At 34.4% G+C, this 16307-nt stretch overlaps 1 protein-coding gene across 1 annotated transcript; it reads left to right on the top strand.

Moving 5' to 3' along the window:
- The first annotated feature begins 477 nt into the window (after nt 1-477).
- Nucleotides 478-15348, top strand: LOC148274013 (uncharacterized). Its single transcript, XM_088237757.1, has 15 exons — nt 478-750; nt 1946-2285; nt 2905-3132; nt 3662-3866; nt 4537-4626; nt 4715-4861; nt 5548-5671; nt 5872-5879; nt 7223-7457; nt 9243-9546; nt 9794-10042; nt 10855-11053; nt 11299-11388; nt 12070-12216; nt 14086-15348. The coding sequence occupies exons 1-15, from the start codon at nt 613-615 to the stop codon at nt 14222-14224; spliced, it is 2643 nt and encodes an 880-aa protein (XP_088093883.1). The 5' UTR covers nt 478-612; the 3' UTR covers nt 14225-15348.
- Nucleotides 15349-16307: the final 959 nt, after the last annotated feature.

Genomic DNA, 16307 nt, shown 5'->3' with positions numbered 1-16307 from the left:
TTAGTTTCACTTTTCAACAAAATGGATGTCAATAAAAATTCTAAGATTTCATTAAAGTTTGGAAAAAGTGGGCAAAATTGTCACGTTTGACGGTAAATAATCCTGACCAACTTTTGTAGAAATTCCTTATTATTAAATTTTATTTTTTTCTTAATAATATTTATATTAATGTGTAAATATAAAATAAAAGAAATTTGATTAGTATTCACCAAAGTAAATTTTACAATATAAAATATGCTTTATTTAAGAATGTACGCCATCAAATTTTATTAATATGATTTATAGTTCAATTTTATTTGTTTAGTTTTAAATTTGAATTATGTATCATAATTTCTCTGATTTTATGTTATATTTTAGACTTCTAAATAGTATTACAATTGGTGCGGAGGTTTTCACGGTCACTGTTATCAATATTATGTATTTTTTTGGGTGATACCGTGTATGTTTGATTTGATCCAAATTTGTTTCAAAGAACCTAATGTGATCATTATGCATAAAAGAACACAACCCAATGAGCCATTTTGACACTGACAGCTGACAGGTATCAAATGTCAACAAATCCCGATCAATATTTTGGAATTTGCAGCAAAATGATTTTAAAATAACAAAATAATGGGTTCAAATACAACACTTTCATGCCGAACGTGTCTTGACCAGAGTGCCCATCACAACATATTTTCCACATTCGGTTTAGGGAGCTTAACTAAAGTCTCCTGCTGCGAGATGATGGGTGCTGTGCTTTCTTTTCAGGTTTGATTGTTTTTTTCTCCTACACCGTGTCAATTAGATGTCAGAACATTTATTTCACATGCTAAACTGCCGTTTATAATAAGTATGAAATCCATCATTCTGATCATCATGTAATTATATCTCTTTTTAAATGTATATTTGTGTTCTTATGATTTATTCAAATTTTTTAATTTCGGGGCCCATTTTCAACGAGTCGTAAACTTATTTAACTTTTTATTAGAAAATGGGAATCAAGTGCCAAACTCGGACCTTTGATCTGTGAGTCCACGACACTAGCCACGGGACCACTCACCGAGATTTAATTATTAATGAATCAAACCATAATTTTAAAAGTTCAATGCAATCATCATCTCTATCACCTACGCAGTGATAAAGACAGGGATCTTGTAATGACGCCTATCACTCGCAATCTATACCATCAGGTTGAGTGGGGTCATAGTGATGACGTCTATCTCCTGCAATTTACACCATCATGTTGGGTGGGGTCATTATGAATGACTTCTATTACCTGCAATTTATACAAGTTTTTATTTATTTATAGTACTTCAATTCAGCAGATCATTTTTTTGCATGGAAGGAACGGTGATTTCGGGTACCAGTCCAAGGACAATGAAAGCATCCACCCCTTTCCTGAAACGATTTATAAAGACTTGTGTCTTTCTTCAGTTTCGCATATCACTATCAATTTTTTTTAAATGAACTAAGTGAAAATGTAATATTTCTTTACAATCAAACCGCGAAAACAACAAAACAAAGAAACTTAAAAAGCTTTCATTGTACCCCTAACTGCAGTATTGTCAATTTGTGATCAATCAAATACACATGGTCAGCACAATCGCCTTATTCTAATTTCCCAGTATGGCAGTGAAGGAATACAGTGCTAGTTTCAAATTGAGACCAAGGACAGTGAAATATTGCAGAGACAGTGAAATAGTGTAAAATCACCTTTTAAAGCAATATTTCATGTCTACCCTGCCAAGAATCGAACCTAGGACCTCAAGCGTGGTTAGCTAATGCGCCAACCGCTACACCACGAGGTGGACGCATCTTCATTTGATTTCCATTTTCAGGATTTTTATCTGAGAGTAGCAATTGAGTGGAAAACACTTGTCCAAGGTCCCGGTTCTATTTAAATACTGGAGAATAATTCTGTTATATACAAATAAACAAAATCTTAGTTTTCTCTTTTATTTAGATTAACGATGAAGACCTCTTACCGAAGAATATTTGCGCAACTTGTTTAGCAAAATTATCATCAGCATATGAATTTAAACTCCTGGCTGAAAAGTCATTAAAAGACTTACGAAAGAAGTTTGTCTCGATCGAAATCAAGGAAGAGTTAAAGGAAGAGTGCGACATTAAGAGAGAAGATGAGAATACTTCGGAAAGGACAGCCCCGGGAAGCAACTGCGGGGACATTGCAAACGGTGACCCTCACGTAGAAAAGCTTTCTGCAAGAGACGACGATGGAGACAGAATTTCAGATGGAAGTTATAGTGAAGAAGATAATGTCCCTTTGAAATCCAGAAAAAGAGGTTTGTAAAATTATTTTTTCTCAAATGATTAAATAATTTACTAAGTACAGTAAAACTCTGACTATCCAGATAAATGAGTGCCAGACATCATCCGGATATGCGGAAATCCGAATAGTTGGACTAACAATTAAGACAACGTTTTGAAAGAAAATGAAAAATTTACTCTAATACCACTTTTATATTGCTTTTGATATAATACAGCGAATTGAAATCACATTAAAGGAACTCGTTTATTCCTTTTTTATTTGTTTTTATAACATCGCCTTTATTTTTTATTTCTTGAAAACTATCCGGATATTTGGCAATCCGGATAACTGGAGTTCGGATAAACAGACTTCCATATTCCCTTCTCAAAATTATTTTCCCTCTATTGCAACAAATTTAGATCTAAACAACTCCCTAAGGAGGAATCCAGCTTGTCTACAAACAATTGGACATACTCAAAGCATTGTTGAGTTATCATATTTGTATACCGCGCATCGATATCTTGAGTGTATCAAAAAATCATCAGTCTATTGCTATAATACACAGACAATACTGGAATACGTTTCTAGGAAAAAAGACCGACGACACATCCTGTTAAGGAGCTTCCTGTCACAAATCTGTATGTTGTTTGCAGGTAATAAAGTGGAAAAGGGTCGAGAGAAAGCGCCGTCCGTGTGCCACAAGTGCGGCAAGCTGGTGCGGGATTGGCGAGCGCACTACCGACGCCACGTGCCGAGCGCCACCGCACGCCGCCTGCCGTGCCCCGACTGCCCCAAGGTGTTCCTGTGCTATAACGCGAGGAAGCGGCACATCTCCACGTTCCACCTCGGACAGAGATACCACTGCCAAATTTGCAATAAGAGTACATAATATTGTATTTCATATTTTGAATTCGTCTATTTTGTAGACTATGATTTTAACATTTCTATAAAGATTTTCCTGTGTAGTAAGTGTTTGAATTTTTTAATGGATATTGTTAATTGAGTTTACGTAAATTACAGTATTTAATACTTCCATACAGAAATGAATTCTGACTTTATTTCACCTATTCAGAAAAACTAAATTTTCAAGTAGTTTGTTATTCAAAATTATTTGTGGAAGTTCATTATAATTTAGTTTGAATGCCTACATGGTTGAAACAAAATATTTCTTTAAAAGCGTGTTTTCGCACTAAAATATTTCATAGTTCCTGGACTGGTACCTGAAGCGTAAGACTGATCATCTTACCTTCATGTAACTAAAATGATCAAGATACGCTGTACTCTATAATGAAAATGTTTTTTCTCAACAAATGAACATTAAACGTTCCCAAAAATGCTTACCTGTATCACATCATAGGTAATATTAGCGGTTGAATATATTTCTGTTACATTTTTTGTTAATATTTTTAGCTTACAAGCACGGGGATGAGCATATAAAGTTGAGGCATTCCAACATACCTCGACCTCACTCCTGCCCGCACCACGACTGCCAAAAAAGCTTCTTCACGATGAAGACTCTCCGCCTTCACCTCACCACACACACCAAGGAGCGCTCCTTCTCGTGCCCCGTTTGTCACAAAACCTTCCGCAATAAATCCAATAGAGATATTCATAAGTAAATGCTCAAATATTCTACTAACTTTAGATTAGATTAAGCAAACTTTTTTTATTAAATATTAAACATTGTCTTGTTTATTAATATTTATATTTAAAATAAAATTTAAGGCATTCTGTTGCGGTAAAACATAACAGAGCCTTAACTTCTCCATTTGAACCTCTCTTTTTTCTGTGTCCGGCAGATGAAGAATACAGTTCTGTGTGTGCAATAGAACTAGAACTCTGGATGAGTGTTTTTGAATCGATGGCTGCTCTCAGGTAATAACCCTGAATAAGGAAATCGAGTGGGGATAAGTCCGCCTTCTTATGTAGTGGTTGACGCATTCGCCTACCATTCTTAACTCACGCACGGGAGGTTCCGGGTTTGATTCCCGGTGAGAACACAAAAATTAAATGTGATTTTTTGAGAAAAAAAAAGGCTTGAGAGCCTGGGTATTCTGTGATGTAATACGCCACTGTAATTGGGCTTCCTGGCCTGTTATGGTGCAAAAAAAAATATACATAAAAATACCTTACCTTCATGTAACAGGCAATCGAACTAAGCTGCATTTGGTTTACCAATGTAGTGCCCTATCCACCACCGGGTGTGGAAAGGGGGTTGATGAAGAAACCTCTTCACTTTTTCAATAGTTATGAATATTTATTTCTTTTTAATTTTGCTTTTACAGGAGAAGCGTTCACGAAAAAGAAAGAACTTTTATTTGCCAATATTGTTCCAGCGGCTTCTTCTCATCGCAAGGCTTAAAAAAACATTTATGGTAAAAAAATATTCCGAGTTTTATTTGATATTCCGTTGTTACGGTTAAAACTATTAGTAACTCTAATATAAATATTTTTACCTGGCAGGTCGCACACCAAAGAGCAGAATTATAAATGTAAAGAGTGTGACAAACGATTCTCGAGCTCCTCCAATATGCGTTTACACGAGAAAAAACACTCCGGTATCAAAGACATCCACTGCCTCGTCTGCAGCAAAACCTTTTATGATAATGGGTGAGACTTTTTTATTTTATCTACTAGTATTTCTCCTAGATCCGGACAGTATGCAAAGCTGAGACAAACGGCGGCAAAATTAGGACAGGGGTGCTGAGTAGGTGTGGATTGTAGAGCCAATAAGGATATGAAAAACTTAAACATAGACTTAGACATGGCAAGAGGAAATCTAACCTGACACTTGAAAATAAACATGTAAAAAGTCAGATTAAAGAAAGTAAGGTCAGTATGTAAATCTAGTCTGGTAGTGACTGGGCTTCATTTCTCATTATTATCAATCAAATAATACTATTTTTACTAATTACAGTGACCTTTGCACTATTAGTTACCTATGGAAAATGAGGTTTAGGTTATAATACAATCTCAGTGTAGAGAAGTCAATATTTTCTCATGTGTATTTTGTACATTTAATAATTAATAAATAATTATAATTATTACAAGTATAATCTGTAACACTTTATAGTTAATACATCAGTTACATTACAGAAATCATTGAAAATATTTTTCATTTGTATAAATGATGTGCAATAATCCAATAAAAAAACTGCATTTAGATTTAAGAGGAGGGAGAGTTTATATAATGTTTCTTTGAGTGTTGTACTCAACTGGTGTGTGATAAAAATCTATTATAATGTTGTTTTATTTTTACTTATGAAAATGTATTTAATACGTTTGTATTTTTTTAGGGCTCTGAAAAACCACATGATATCTCACAGTTCAGAGAAGAACCACGCCTGTAAATATTGTGGACTCAAATTTGCCAGACCGTACAGTTGCAAAAAACATGAAAAAAATGTTCATGAAAAGAAAATGTAAATAATGTACTAATAATTAATTATTAAAAGAGATTATGGACTGAAACACATGTTTTTTTATTTAAATATCACCTTACTATTACCTAATCATTCAGTTGTACGAGATTCCCGTTGAATAGGTATCCCTTAAGAATCGTGAACCTAGAACACGGATCCTGACTAAATTGCGCCAATTACTGTTCTTTCATTAATAAGGGTGAAAGGTTTGTATTGATTTTATCTTTTTGACATAATTTTCAAAACCCGAATCGAAAAAAAAACAAGAGTAAGGAATGTCCAATAAGGGCAATAAGTCAATTGATTTGTCCCTAGAAACACAGTGTATTTTCAGAAGATTATTTTGCATCAAGTATAATTAGAGAAAAAAAGAGTGAAGTATAACCAGTTTGATAAAAGAAAGCTTATCCACCTAATGATCATTTTCAGAATATAGATATTTTTTATCTTGTTTCAGTTTAAGTTTTTTAAAATGCTATTCTTATTTTTAACACATCAAAACCATAATCTGTGTGTTTATTATTTTATATGTATACAATACGACATCTTTACTCTTTTAATAACTAGAGTCTGAGTACCTGAAGACAAACTGTTATTTGATAGTTTATCGGGACAAAGATGTTTAATATTTTATGTTTTATAATGTAAAGTAAATTTTTTTTATTGTTTAATTTCTTGAATAATGACTATAAAAATGTCTACCATGCAAAAAGTCTCGGGTTAGATTCTTAATATGTTTCGGTATGAAATATTTTTTTTAAAGGGTTATTTTAAATCATAATATTTCATGGTCTCTGAACCTAAAGAGTAAGATTTATCACCTTACATTCATGTAACAAAAAAAAACACGAGATAGGGTATAATTGGTGAACTAATGCAATGCCCTATGAAACGACAGCGAAGCAGGTAGGAAAACTTTTCGATTACAGTTGAAGACATGAGTGGATAAATGTGTTATGTGACAAAAAACATTGAACTATAATTGATTAAATAATGTCTTTATTTGCTCTCAAAATCAGTTTTCTGTTACTTTTTGATGCAGAGATAATAGTTGGTTTTATGTGAAAAAACTGTGCATATTGTTAAATAACTTCATTGTCAAATAAAATAAAATAAAACATGGAAATGGGGGCTAGATTTCTTACTGACCATGCGCTCTGTAGCTGCAAGACGTGCTGTAATCTAGCTCTTACATATCATAATTGGAGACGAGGAACTAGAATCCCAACCGTCCATGCGCTTTGTAGCTGCAAGACGTGCTGGGATATTTATTTAATGCACAGCGCCCTTGAGGTGATTTTTATAAAAATGGCGCTATATAAATTATCCAAACATTTTTAAAATATTCATTTAAAGTATATTTTTTAAAATTTGCAACATAACGCCTCCGTCCCTTCGTGTCTTATTTTTTTTTGTAAATTTGCCTAGATTTGAAAACGATTGCTAAATGTTTTTGGTATTATCGTTTTTTTTACCGTAAAATGCAAAAGAAAGAAAAAAAAATAGGTACAAAAAAATGTCTTTGAAAAATATTTTCTATGGTGATCAGAGATCAGACGTCAGATGGACGTCAGTGTCAGTTTGACAGGTGTTTGTTATTGTCGGTGCTCGACTGTCGTTTTCATTATTTGGCCGTAATAATGTCGGGTCCTAGTTTAATATCGTCGTGTAGAATATGTCTGCGTAATTGTGCAAGCAGAAGTATATTTCCATCTAAAAAAACAGAAGACTCCAAGAAAGCTGTTCCCGTATATGAAATGATGACATCGGTTTTATCATTAACGGTTTGTACCCATTTTCGCAATAATCACTTGTGTTTTGTATAAAATTATCAAAATTTGATTTACTTTTCATTATTGCGGTTCATGTAATATTATTGAATATAGTCGACAGTATCATTTATATAAGTAAATTGTTTAATGGAAAATTTATCAAATTTATTCCATTAAAACACCACATATGAATGTGATACACAGATAATCAAAAAAAGATATTTTTATATTCCTGTTAAAACTATACGTGTGCCATTGCGTGATTCAGATGAATATTTTAACTTTCTCAAGATTACTAATCCCAAAATGTAATTGACCTTTGTTTTCAATTCTATGCAATTCTTTGCTATTCAAATATTTTTTTTGGAATATAGAGTGTTATAATGTAAGTGGCTATATGAGTATATAAATTAAATGAGATGGATGGATTTGTTCTCTCAAAGAATTGAGTCTATACTTATGATAACTTTGATGGGGAGAGAATTAGAATAATTTTACCTTAGAGTAATAACCTAATACAGTCGCCCATGTGGAGAAAAACTCTTCTATGATTATTGACTACAAAGTTAGCTACAGATTACAGCAATATGAATTGAATATGGTTGAAAATTGCAAGCGCAAACCGAAACCTTGATGTTAAACTAAAAACCAAACCAAAAAAAGGTGTAATTAATGTCCTGAGGAAACCGGTAAACATAGAAAAGTCAATATGTGGTTATATGTTGTAACGATCAGATTCTGATTGCACCCACAGACAATATAATCATTCTGACCAATCTTCAGATTTTTTATATGCCGAATATGGATCTACAGATCTGGCTTATCTAACCTTTCTGTGGTGTGAGTGGCTTTTATTACTTTTATTTATGCAGATCCAGTGTCTCTAGACTTCACGTTAATCATTGGTTGAAATTTACAGAGCCCCTTTGTATTTTTGTTTTTGTTAACTATTTTACGTATTTTCATATATTTTGATCATATTCCAACGTAAAATTGTTATACGAACCACGTTTGTTTGGTAATCTGATGGATCCATTTTGAAGAGGTCAGGAGTGTAAATCTCTACCCAACTCTTAAATTACATGGCACAGTATTGAAAAAAAAAAACCAAGGGTTTATATCTGCGAAAACACGAAGCGAAAATGCGAGTCACGGAGTGTCTTCGGAGAAGCTACTGGCGTTGAGGTTATGGCTTGGTGCTGGAGCATCTATTACTGGGCCTCATACAAATTCCAACCAGATGACCGAGGACTCCAATCGGAAGATTCAAGATCATTGAAGAAGCGGGCCTAAATAACATTTGTTCAAGATTCCATCTTCGATGCGTCGCCATGTTGGTTTTGATTGATGCCTGATTTTGTCAAATCGGCAACTCTAAATAGTTGAAAAGAGTTTAAGAATATTTGTAGGAAAAGATAGTTTATTCAGCACCTTTAAATAAATTTAGGAATTAGGGACATACTTAAAGTGCTAGTGTAAATTCTCAGGAGTATGTATTATGTAAAGAAGGTAGTAAATTATAGAAGTATTATGTAAATTTCAAGCCTGGGTACCCATGTCATGCTCTAGCATTGTGGCTTAGCCGGTGGCGACTGGTTTTGTGAAGGGAGGATCGCAGGTTTGAAAAGGCATTTTTCAGACAAACGCATCAAATCTTGCGCAAAAGCGCAAAAATACAATTTTGTTTATCGATCCTCCACGAGCTCACTGTTGCTATACTATTTAGTAATATTTAATCAAATGTTTGACCACAAAGCCAATACTTTAAATATGAAGAATATTTTTTTTTTTTTCTAGGTAAACCGTGGCGATGGCCTCCCGAACAAAGTGTGTTCACTGTGCTGCTCCAGGCTGTCTTCGGCGTACGCTCTCAAAGCCCTGGCCGCGCGCTCCTACCGCACCCTGCTGGCGAGCCTCCTGCCCCCCATCAAGGTGGAGTGCGAGGACCAGGTCAGCATTAAGGAAGAAGTCGACGAGGCAGAGACGCCTCACCGACCCGATGACGACGCAGATTGGGATGCCGATGAGAAAGATGATCTTCCTTTAATCGACTTCCAGACCAAAACTGAAGTTCTTAAAATAGACGTCGAAGAAACCAACGGTTGGTTTTATCACTTATTACTTCTTCAATGCTGAGCGTCGTGGTCGCCAAGGTCCAGAGATCTATGATACGTCCGCATTCCTCCTGGTCCTGGGCCATGTTGTGTGTTTAATGTAGATCCTGTTATTTGGTCGGTTCATGTAGGAAACAGCTCGTTTACCTTCAGCTATCATAATAGCCATAGCTTATTTTAATTGAGGCAGTCGTAATGTAAAATGCCTTCAATTTTTGTTATCTTTTCTTTCAGAAAAACCTGAGAAAAAAAAACGTGAACGGATGAAGAAAGGGGAGGGGAAGAAAGTAAAGGCGGGTGTGTGCGATGAGTGTGGAAAGTTTGTGCGCAACGTATGCATGCACCGCCGCACGCACACGAAGCTCAAGCGCCAATTTCCGTGCCACGATTGCGACCGCGTGTTCCACGACTACTCGGGCCGCCGCCGCCACTACACCATATACCACCTGGGGCAGCTCTACTACTGCGAGATCTGCAATAAACGTAAGTCAATGTGCGCGCGCTAAAACACGCACTCGCATGTGTCACCACTACTTAGGATGCTTGAGGAATAATTATCATTTTTACAGCAGCGTAAAGCTGATACTCTCAAATCTATTTAACAAAAGTTAGTTGTTGGCTTATTTTAACTTTTCCAAAAAAAATTGAGACTACGGATTGAGACCAGCTCTTGTGGCAGCTTATTCCAACCAGCGACAACCCTATTGCTCAGGAAATGCTTCCGTGAGTTTAGGTTTGGCTCCAATGTCGAGCACCTCGTTTTAGTTTGAACATGGAATCCAAATTTAGGCAGCTATAGTGACATATGAGTGAGTATTTTATGTCTCTGTCCAGTCGCCCCTTTCTCGCCATTCCGGCGGGTTGTGAAACCGAGAGTTTCCTAGAGAAAGCTTTTTTAATCAAGGAGACTTGATGGTCAGCGCGTTTGCCTACCATTCAAGAGGTCTCGGGTTCGATTCCCGACATGGTTGATATGAAATATTTGTTTTAAAAGGGTGTTTTCACACTAAAATATTTCATAGTCCCTGGACTGGAGTGTGGGACTGATCATCTTACCCTCATGTAGCAAAAATGATCAAGATACACTGCGATTGGTGTACCAATGCATTGCCCTATGCACCATTAGGTGCGGAAAGGAAACGATGATGATTTTTAATCAAGTACAATTTACTTAAATTATAATCTTATTGAAATTTTTTCATCTTGTCATGTTTATTTCTACCATTTCTAAATTCATTGACAAAAACGTAACAATGTTCAAGAAAAATCCTTTCATTATTTTTGTTTCCCTGTAGATTACAAACACGCCGATGGTCATATCAGATTGAAGCACTCAACTCGATCCAAGGACTTCAAGTGCGTGTCGTGCGACATGAGTTTCTTCACGGCGTCTCGCCTGCAGAATCACATCACCGTCCACACCAAGGAGCGCTCCTTTCCGTGCACAGTTTGCGGAAAGATGTTCAGAACTAAGGCAGATAGCAACTACCACAGGTATGTAATTTTTACTTGAGAAACTAACTTTAGGGTATGGCACTTTTTATGATATCTTTCAAACCAGATGATAAATTACCTATGCGTTTCGGAACAGAACTGTTCCTTTGCCAATATGTTTAACACGTTACCGAGAGAAGGGAGCAGAATATGCTTTTCCACTGTAGAATCTATGTTCTGCATTATATAGAATTAAAAAAAATACATATATTTAATATAAATTATAACGAGTATTTGTTTTTTAGGAGGAGCGTTCACGACAAAGAGAAACCATATGTTTGTCAGTATTGTCCTAAAGCATTCTTCTCTTCTACCAAGCTGAAGGACCACCTCAGGTTAGTAAACTAGAGAGCGAGAACTCCGCCATACAAATCGTGTTGTCGGTGTCTATCTTAATATAAAATTTTTAATTTAATAAATTTGGCAAGTTCAAAACCCAGACAACTATACAGAGTTAGAGAATTGGGAAATATCACATACTACGAATACCGATAAACATATATGAATTGGATTTAGAATAATTAATTTCATTTTCAAAATCAATATGGATATTGTGGAAAAATGTTTTCATAACAACTTTAAAAAATGAATCTTGAAAAAATATGTCACCAGAAAAACGCGACATGTTTGGCATTGATAGTTGTAACTTCAAGATTCGTGACGATGTTCTGAAAAAATTTCAATGGTTAGGAACAAAATTCTAAATCAACATGAATTACAAATTTGAAAGTAGCAAAAAAATTTTTTTTTGACTGGATATTATTTCATAGACCTTTATTACTTTAAAAATGTTTAAAAAAAAGTGAAATTACTTTATTGTCTGAAGGTTTCATGACTTCATAAACTTTTTCCATCATCAAAACATTCTGAAATAAAATTATAAATTTGTTCGTAGAAATGAAATAATTAAAATGGCAAAGCCTTGTAAAATCCCAAAATTTAAATTATTTTATATTTTTATGATTGCCGTAGTTTTTAGTAAACTTGAAATATTCAATGAATTTTGGTGTCCATAGAACACACACCAATGAGAAACTATTCAAGTGCAAGGAGTGCGACAAGGAGTTCTTCACCGGGGCGTGCCTGAGGATGCACGCGAAGCGGCACTCCGGTCTCAAGCCCGAGCGCTGCGTCCTGTGCAACAAGAACTTCCTCACTAAAGGGTGATTTCACTGTTTTCACAAGTTACATAAATATACACAAAGTAAAATGTCACTTTAAATAAGTATATTTTTTAGATAGCTTTCCACTAATATTTTTGTACAATCTCGAATATAGGAATGCATATTTACTTTTTAAAAATTGCTAACCAAACGGTGTTGTCATAGAATTAAGAATAGTCCAGAAACCGCATACGCGCATCATACAGCAACAGAAGGCCTCTAAACTACTCTTAAACGAGTAGTTTTACGTTTTGACCCATTAGTTTCTTTGTATACGTTGCTCAGTACGCAACTCCTGATTTGAATTCAACTATGCCATGTTGTGTCTGAGTGTTTTAAGTGTAGAAATGCTGCTGGGATTAACAAAAAACAGGATGGGATCACATTTCATGTGTAAGTAGCAAATGCATTACTCAAAATTTTTATTATTTTTTCACCTGTCAGATTAAACAAAATGGATATTTTGTTAACGTTACCAGGGTAGTCAATTTTTTTACGCTACTTTTTATTGATAAGAACATTGGTTTTAATTATTTAGTGGAATTTTAGCTTCCCTTCTGATGAAAGAAGGAAAACGAAGTGGATAAAAATATCACAAAGAGTATGGCGAGATGAGTTTTGGGTTTCAACAAAGCGAAGCATAATTTGCTCAATGCATTTTAAGCAGAATTGTTTTTATGACACAAAAGGTCATTTATCTAAATGTAAAAAAATAAATAAAAATGATTTATATACCTTCATTTATTTTTTTGAAATATATGTGTATTTTGTACTTAAATTATCAATATTGTAATCCCACAGCAAGCACAAGATGTTGCTTCTTTTTGGTGTGGTATTTCGTTTCGTTTCTTTGTTTCTGTACTTTTGCTTTATTATGTATTTCTTTTTTGCTAACATGTTGTAACTTTACATTATATTAAATAAAATAAAAAACTAATGATTAGTTCTGTTTCTAAAAGGCAATATTACAAAAAGCTTACTCAACAAAGGGGAAATTAAAACTATCGGGTAGACTGTATCGATATGTTCTTATTAAAAAAGTATTATTTATAGGAATGAGGAAATTGGTAAAAAGTTTTGATGAACTCGTCATCCGAAAAAAATCATTGATGTCTTTCTCTAGAAAAGAATCAAAATGGAATTCTTTCGGACAAGACATAAATTTTCAATTTCTTGATACCTCGGTATCTATCTGAGAATTTAACTTTCCAATCATGGACTAGCACTTTACTCTTCTAATGAGAGAACTAACGAAAATTGAACCTCTCGGTTTAAACAACGCCGTGGTGGACATTTGACCGACATTATCTTTGAAACATCAAATAATTAACATGACCTAAAAATATCAGTTTTATGTAAAATATTTTTTTAAATTCAAAGTTCATTAATTCAATTACTCTTATTAAATGACCCTTTAGTTATCTACCTGTTGCGTCAATCGATGTTTCCGCGTGTACAATAAGATTTTAAATAAATTAACAAATTGATTTTTTTTTAAAATATATAATTATCTTTGATTTGTGTTACGGTTATATTTTTCGCGAAGTGGCAACATACCGCGGCGACTTAACGCATGCGCGCGGCGAAAGTGAGGGGATTTTTGGACACAGTCCGATGTTTTTAAATATGATTTTACGCTCCTGCTGGACTATTCTTAATTCTATGGCTGTTGTGAAAGTTGTTTTAATTCATACCATTTTTAACTGGTCGATCCAATCGGGAATTCAAACCGGGACTTACCACAAAGGGATATAAAGAATTTCATTGTAAATCTCAAGCAATATTTTTTTCTGCTTCCTTGTTTTCTTTAAATTATAATATGATCGCACGACAACTTCTTTCAGTTATGTGTTTCTTTTTGTCTTTCAGGAATTTACGAAGTCACATGCTAACGCACACCAAAGAGAAGAATTACCCGTGCAAGTATTGCGGAGTGAAGTTCGGTAGATCTGACCATCGCAATCGCCACCAGAGAACCGCACACGAGAATGTAACCACCAAACCCTAGGGACGGGCCCGAGTATATACAATCTAAGTTTGTGGATATTGAGGGATTTATTGTTCGATGTAATAATAATTATTATAATGAATATCATATGTAGTTGAGAGACTTATGAAACAGAAGCGGTGCCAGAGATAATATAAAAATAAAACTCATTAAGGGCCAGTTGTACTAAAAAAGTTAAGTTGAAAACATTTAAAGTTGAATTAAAGATTTGTCACATGAAAATGCAAGATAAAAAAATGAATTAAAATCCATTTTGATTTAACTTTAAACTTCACTTTTTGTGGTGTGACTGGACCACTATCAAATTATTATGCTGTTAGGGCAGTAAAATTTAAATGTACTTTTTCATTGGAAAACCACATCTTGATCCTGAGGCTGTGACATTTACCCACGGGATCACAACCCGTCTCAACCTTTGAACCGATGATATACCACAAACTACCTATAGACTTCTCCGCATATCAGGTTAACATTTCCCTATTCAGACATGAACTGCCGCTGAATTGTCAGCTGTGTAGGTCTAGGACTGCGAGAACCAGATGCCTTGTAAAGTAGGCGAGCGCGGTTAAGGCTGAGAGGGAGGCATACACAGTATTGAGTCGAACCAACTTAATCAACTCTACTTAATTAAAGTTATTACAAGAGGTTGCTGCGTCCTTAGCTATATTATCTATTGTATATTTATTTACACATCTCTCACTAATCTTATCATTTCGCTAATTGATCAAATTTCTATACTACTTATAATAAATTAAAAATAATATAATTGGCAATAGATTTATTGACTTTTGATGTCTGATTAAATTGTACTGATCGAATACCTTCTGTGCCTTACACATATTCCCATACAAGGACACTGTTAAACATCTATCTATTCTATCCATATTTTGTGCTACAATACAAATACATATTATGTACCTCTAATGAAAATGTTAATATTCGATTCTTTGCTTAAATAATCTAATTTGTTTGTGGCAATGTATGAAATACACATATACACACTGTAATAATTGTTAATAATGATGTAAAAATGCATAAATTATCTTTAAATATTGTACTAGAATAAGAGCTGTTTTATATTTAACGATGTTTATTCATTAGATATAAACTTACTGGTTTATTTAATATGATTACTTTTATTTTTATGTTTAAGTTATGATGTATTATAATGAGGAAGTTTAGTGGTTTTTTTTGTATTTTTTTGTTTGTTAATAGACTATTTAGCCAAGCCGAAAATATATTTTTTAAGTATCGTATTATCTGCGCTATGAATTTTGAAAGTTTTGTATTTCTGAAATCAATCCGCGCATGACGTCTCGAGTTCTCCGCTTCTTCTCGGTTAGTTCTGCCGATTGGCCCGTTGACGATAAGTACAACGGAAATCTTCCACAACTCTCTCGTCATCGGTTGATTCGTATGAACTAGTAACGTCATTCAAACTAGTTTGTTTTTATTAAAATGTTTTTTAATATTTTTTTGTACATTTTCAAGAAAACTCTGCCGTATAATTTAATGCTCCAATTTTTACTGTAGGGCTGAAGTTCCTCATTGTATTACTGTTAGTAAAAATAACCTCCAAACAATTTGCGGGACAATTTCATTACTTTTGCTAGCAGTCAACGGAGATGTGACGCGACGAGACTTTCAATTCCCAGTAGGTGGATTATTAAAACATCATTATGCGTGTGAAATAGAACCAGAACCCTCACAGTCGCGACACGATGGCTACTCTCGGTTGAAAATCCTGAAAAAGAAAACTGTATGACTGGAAATGGACCGAGTTGACCGACCGCAGACAGTCACAGAAAAAACTGCAGGGAAATGATAATGATAATATTATATACATAATAGCATCTGTAACAAATATTTTTCTTGCGCGGCTTACGTTATAATATTATACAGATCTTATATCGGCCAGACGGGTCTCGGGTTTTACTCGGGGGAGAAATAATAATAATAAAGAAATCAGTGTCAGTAATAGACTTTATTTCTATGTGACAAAGTTAATATAAACAAGTAAATAGTGATGTTTTGCTTCAAATCTTAACAATGTCATGATAAAAACTTACACGAGGTGTACATT

This window comes from Micrasema longulum, unplaced genomic scaffold, assembly GCF_059751315.1.
Source record: "Micrasema longulum isolate JH-2025_06_02 unplaced genomic scaffold, ASM5975131v1 h1tg001779l, whole genome shotgun sequence".
Lineage (NCBI taxonomy): Eukaryota > Metazoa > Arthropoda > Insecta > Trichoptera > Brachycentridae > Micrasema > Micrasema longulum.
Note: the sequence above shows the minus strand (reverse complement) of the source record. Positions and strands in the feature narration are given on the sequence as shown.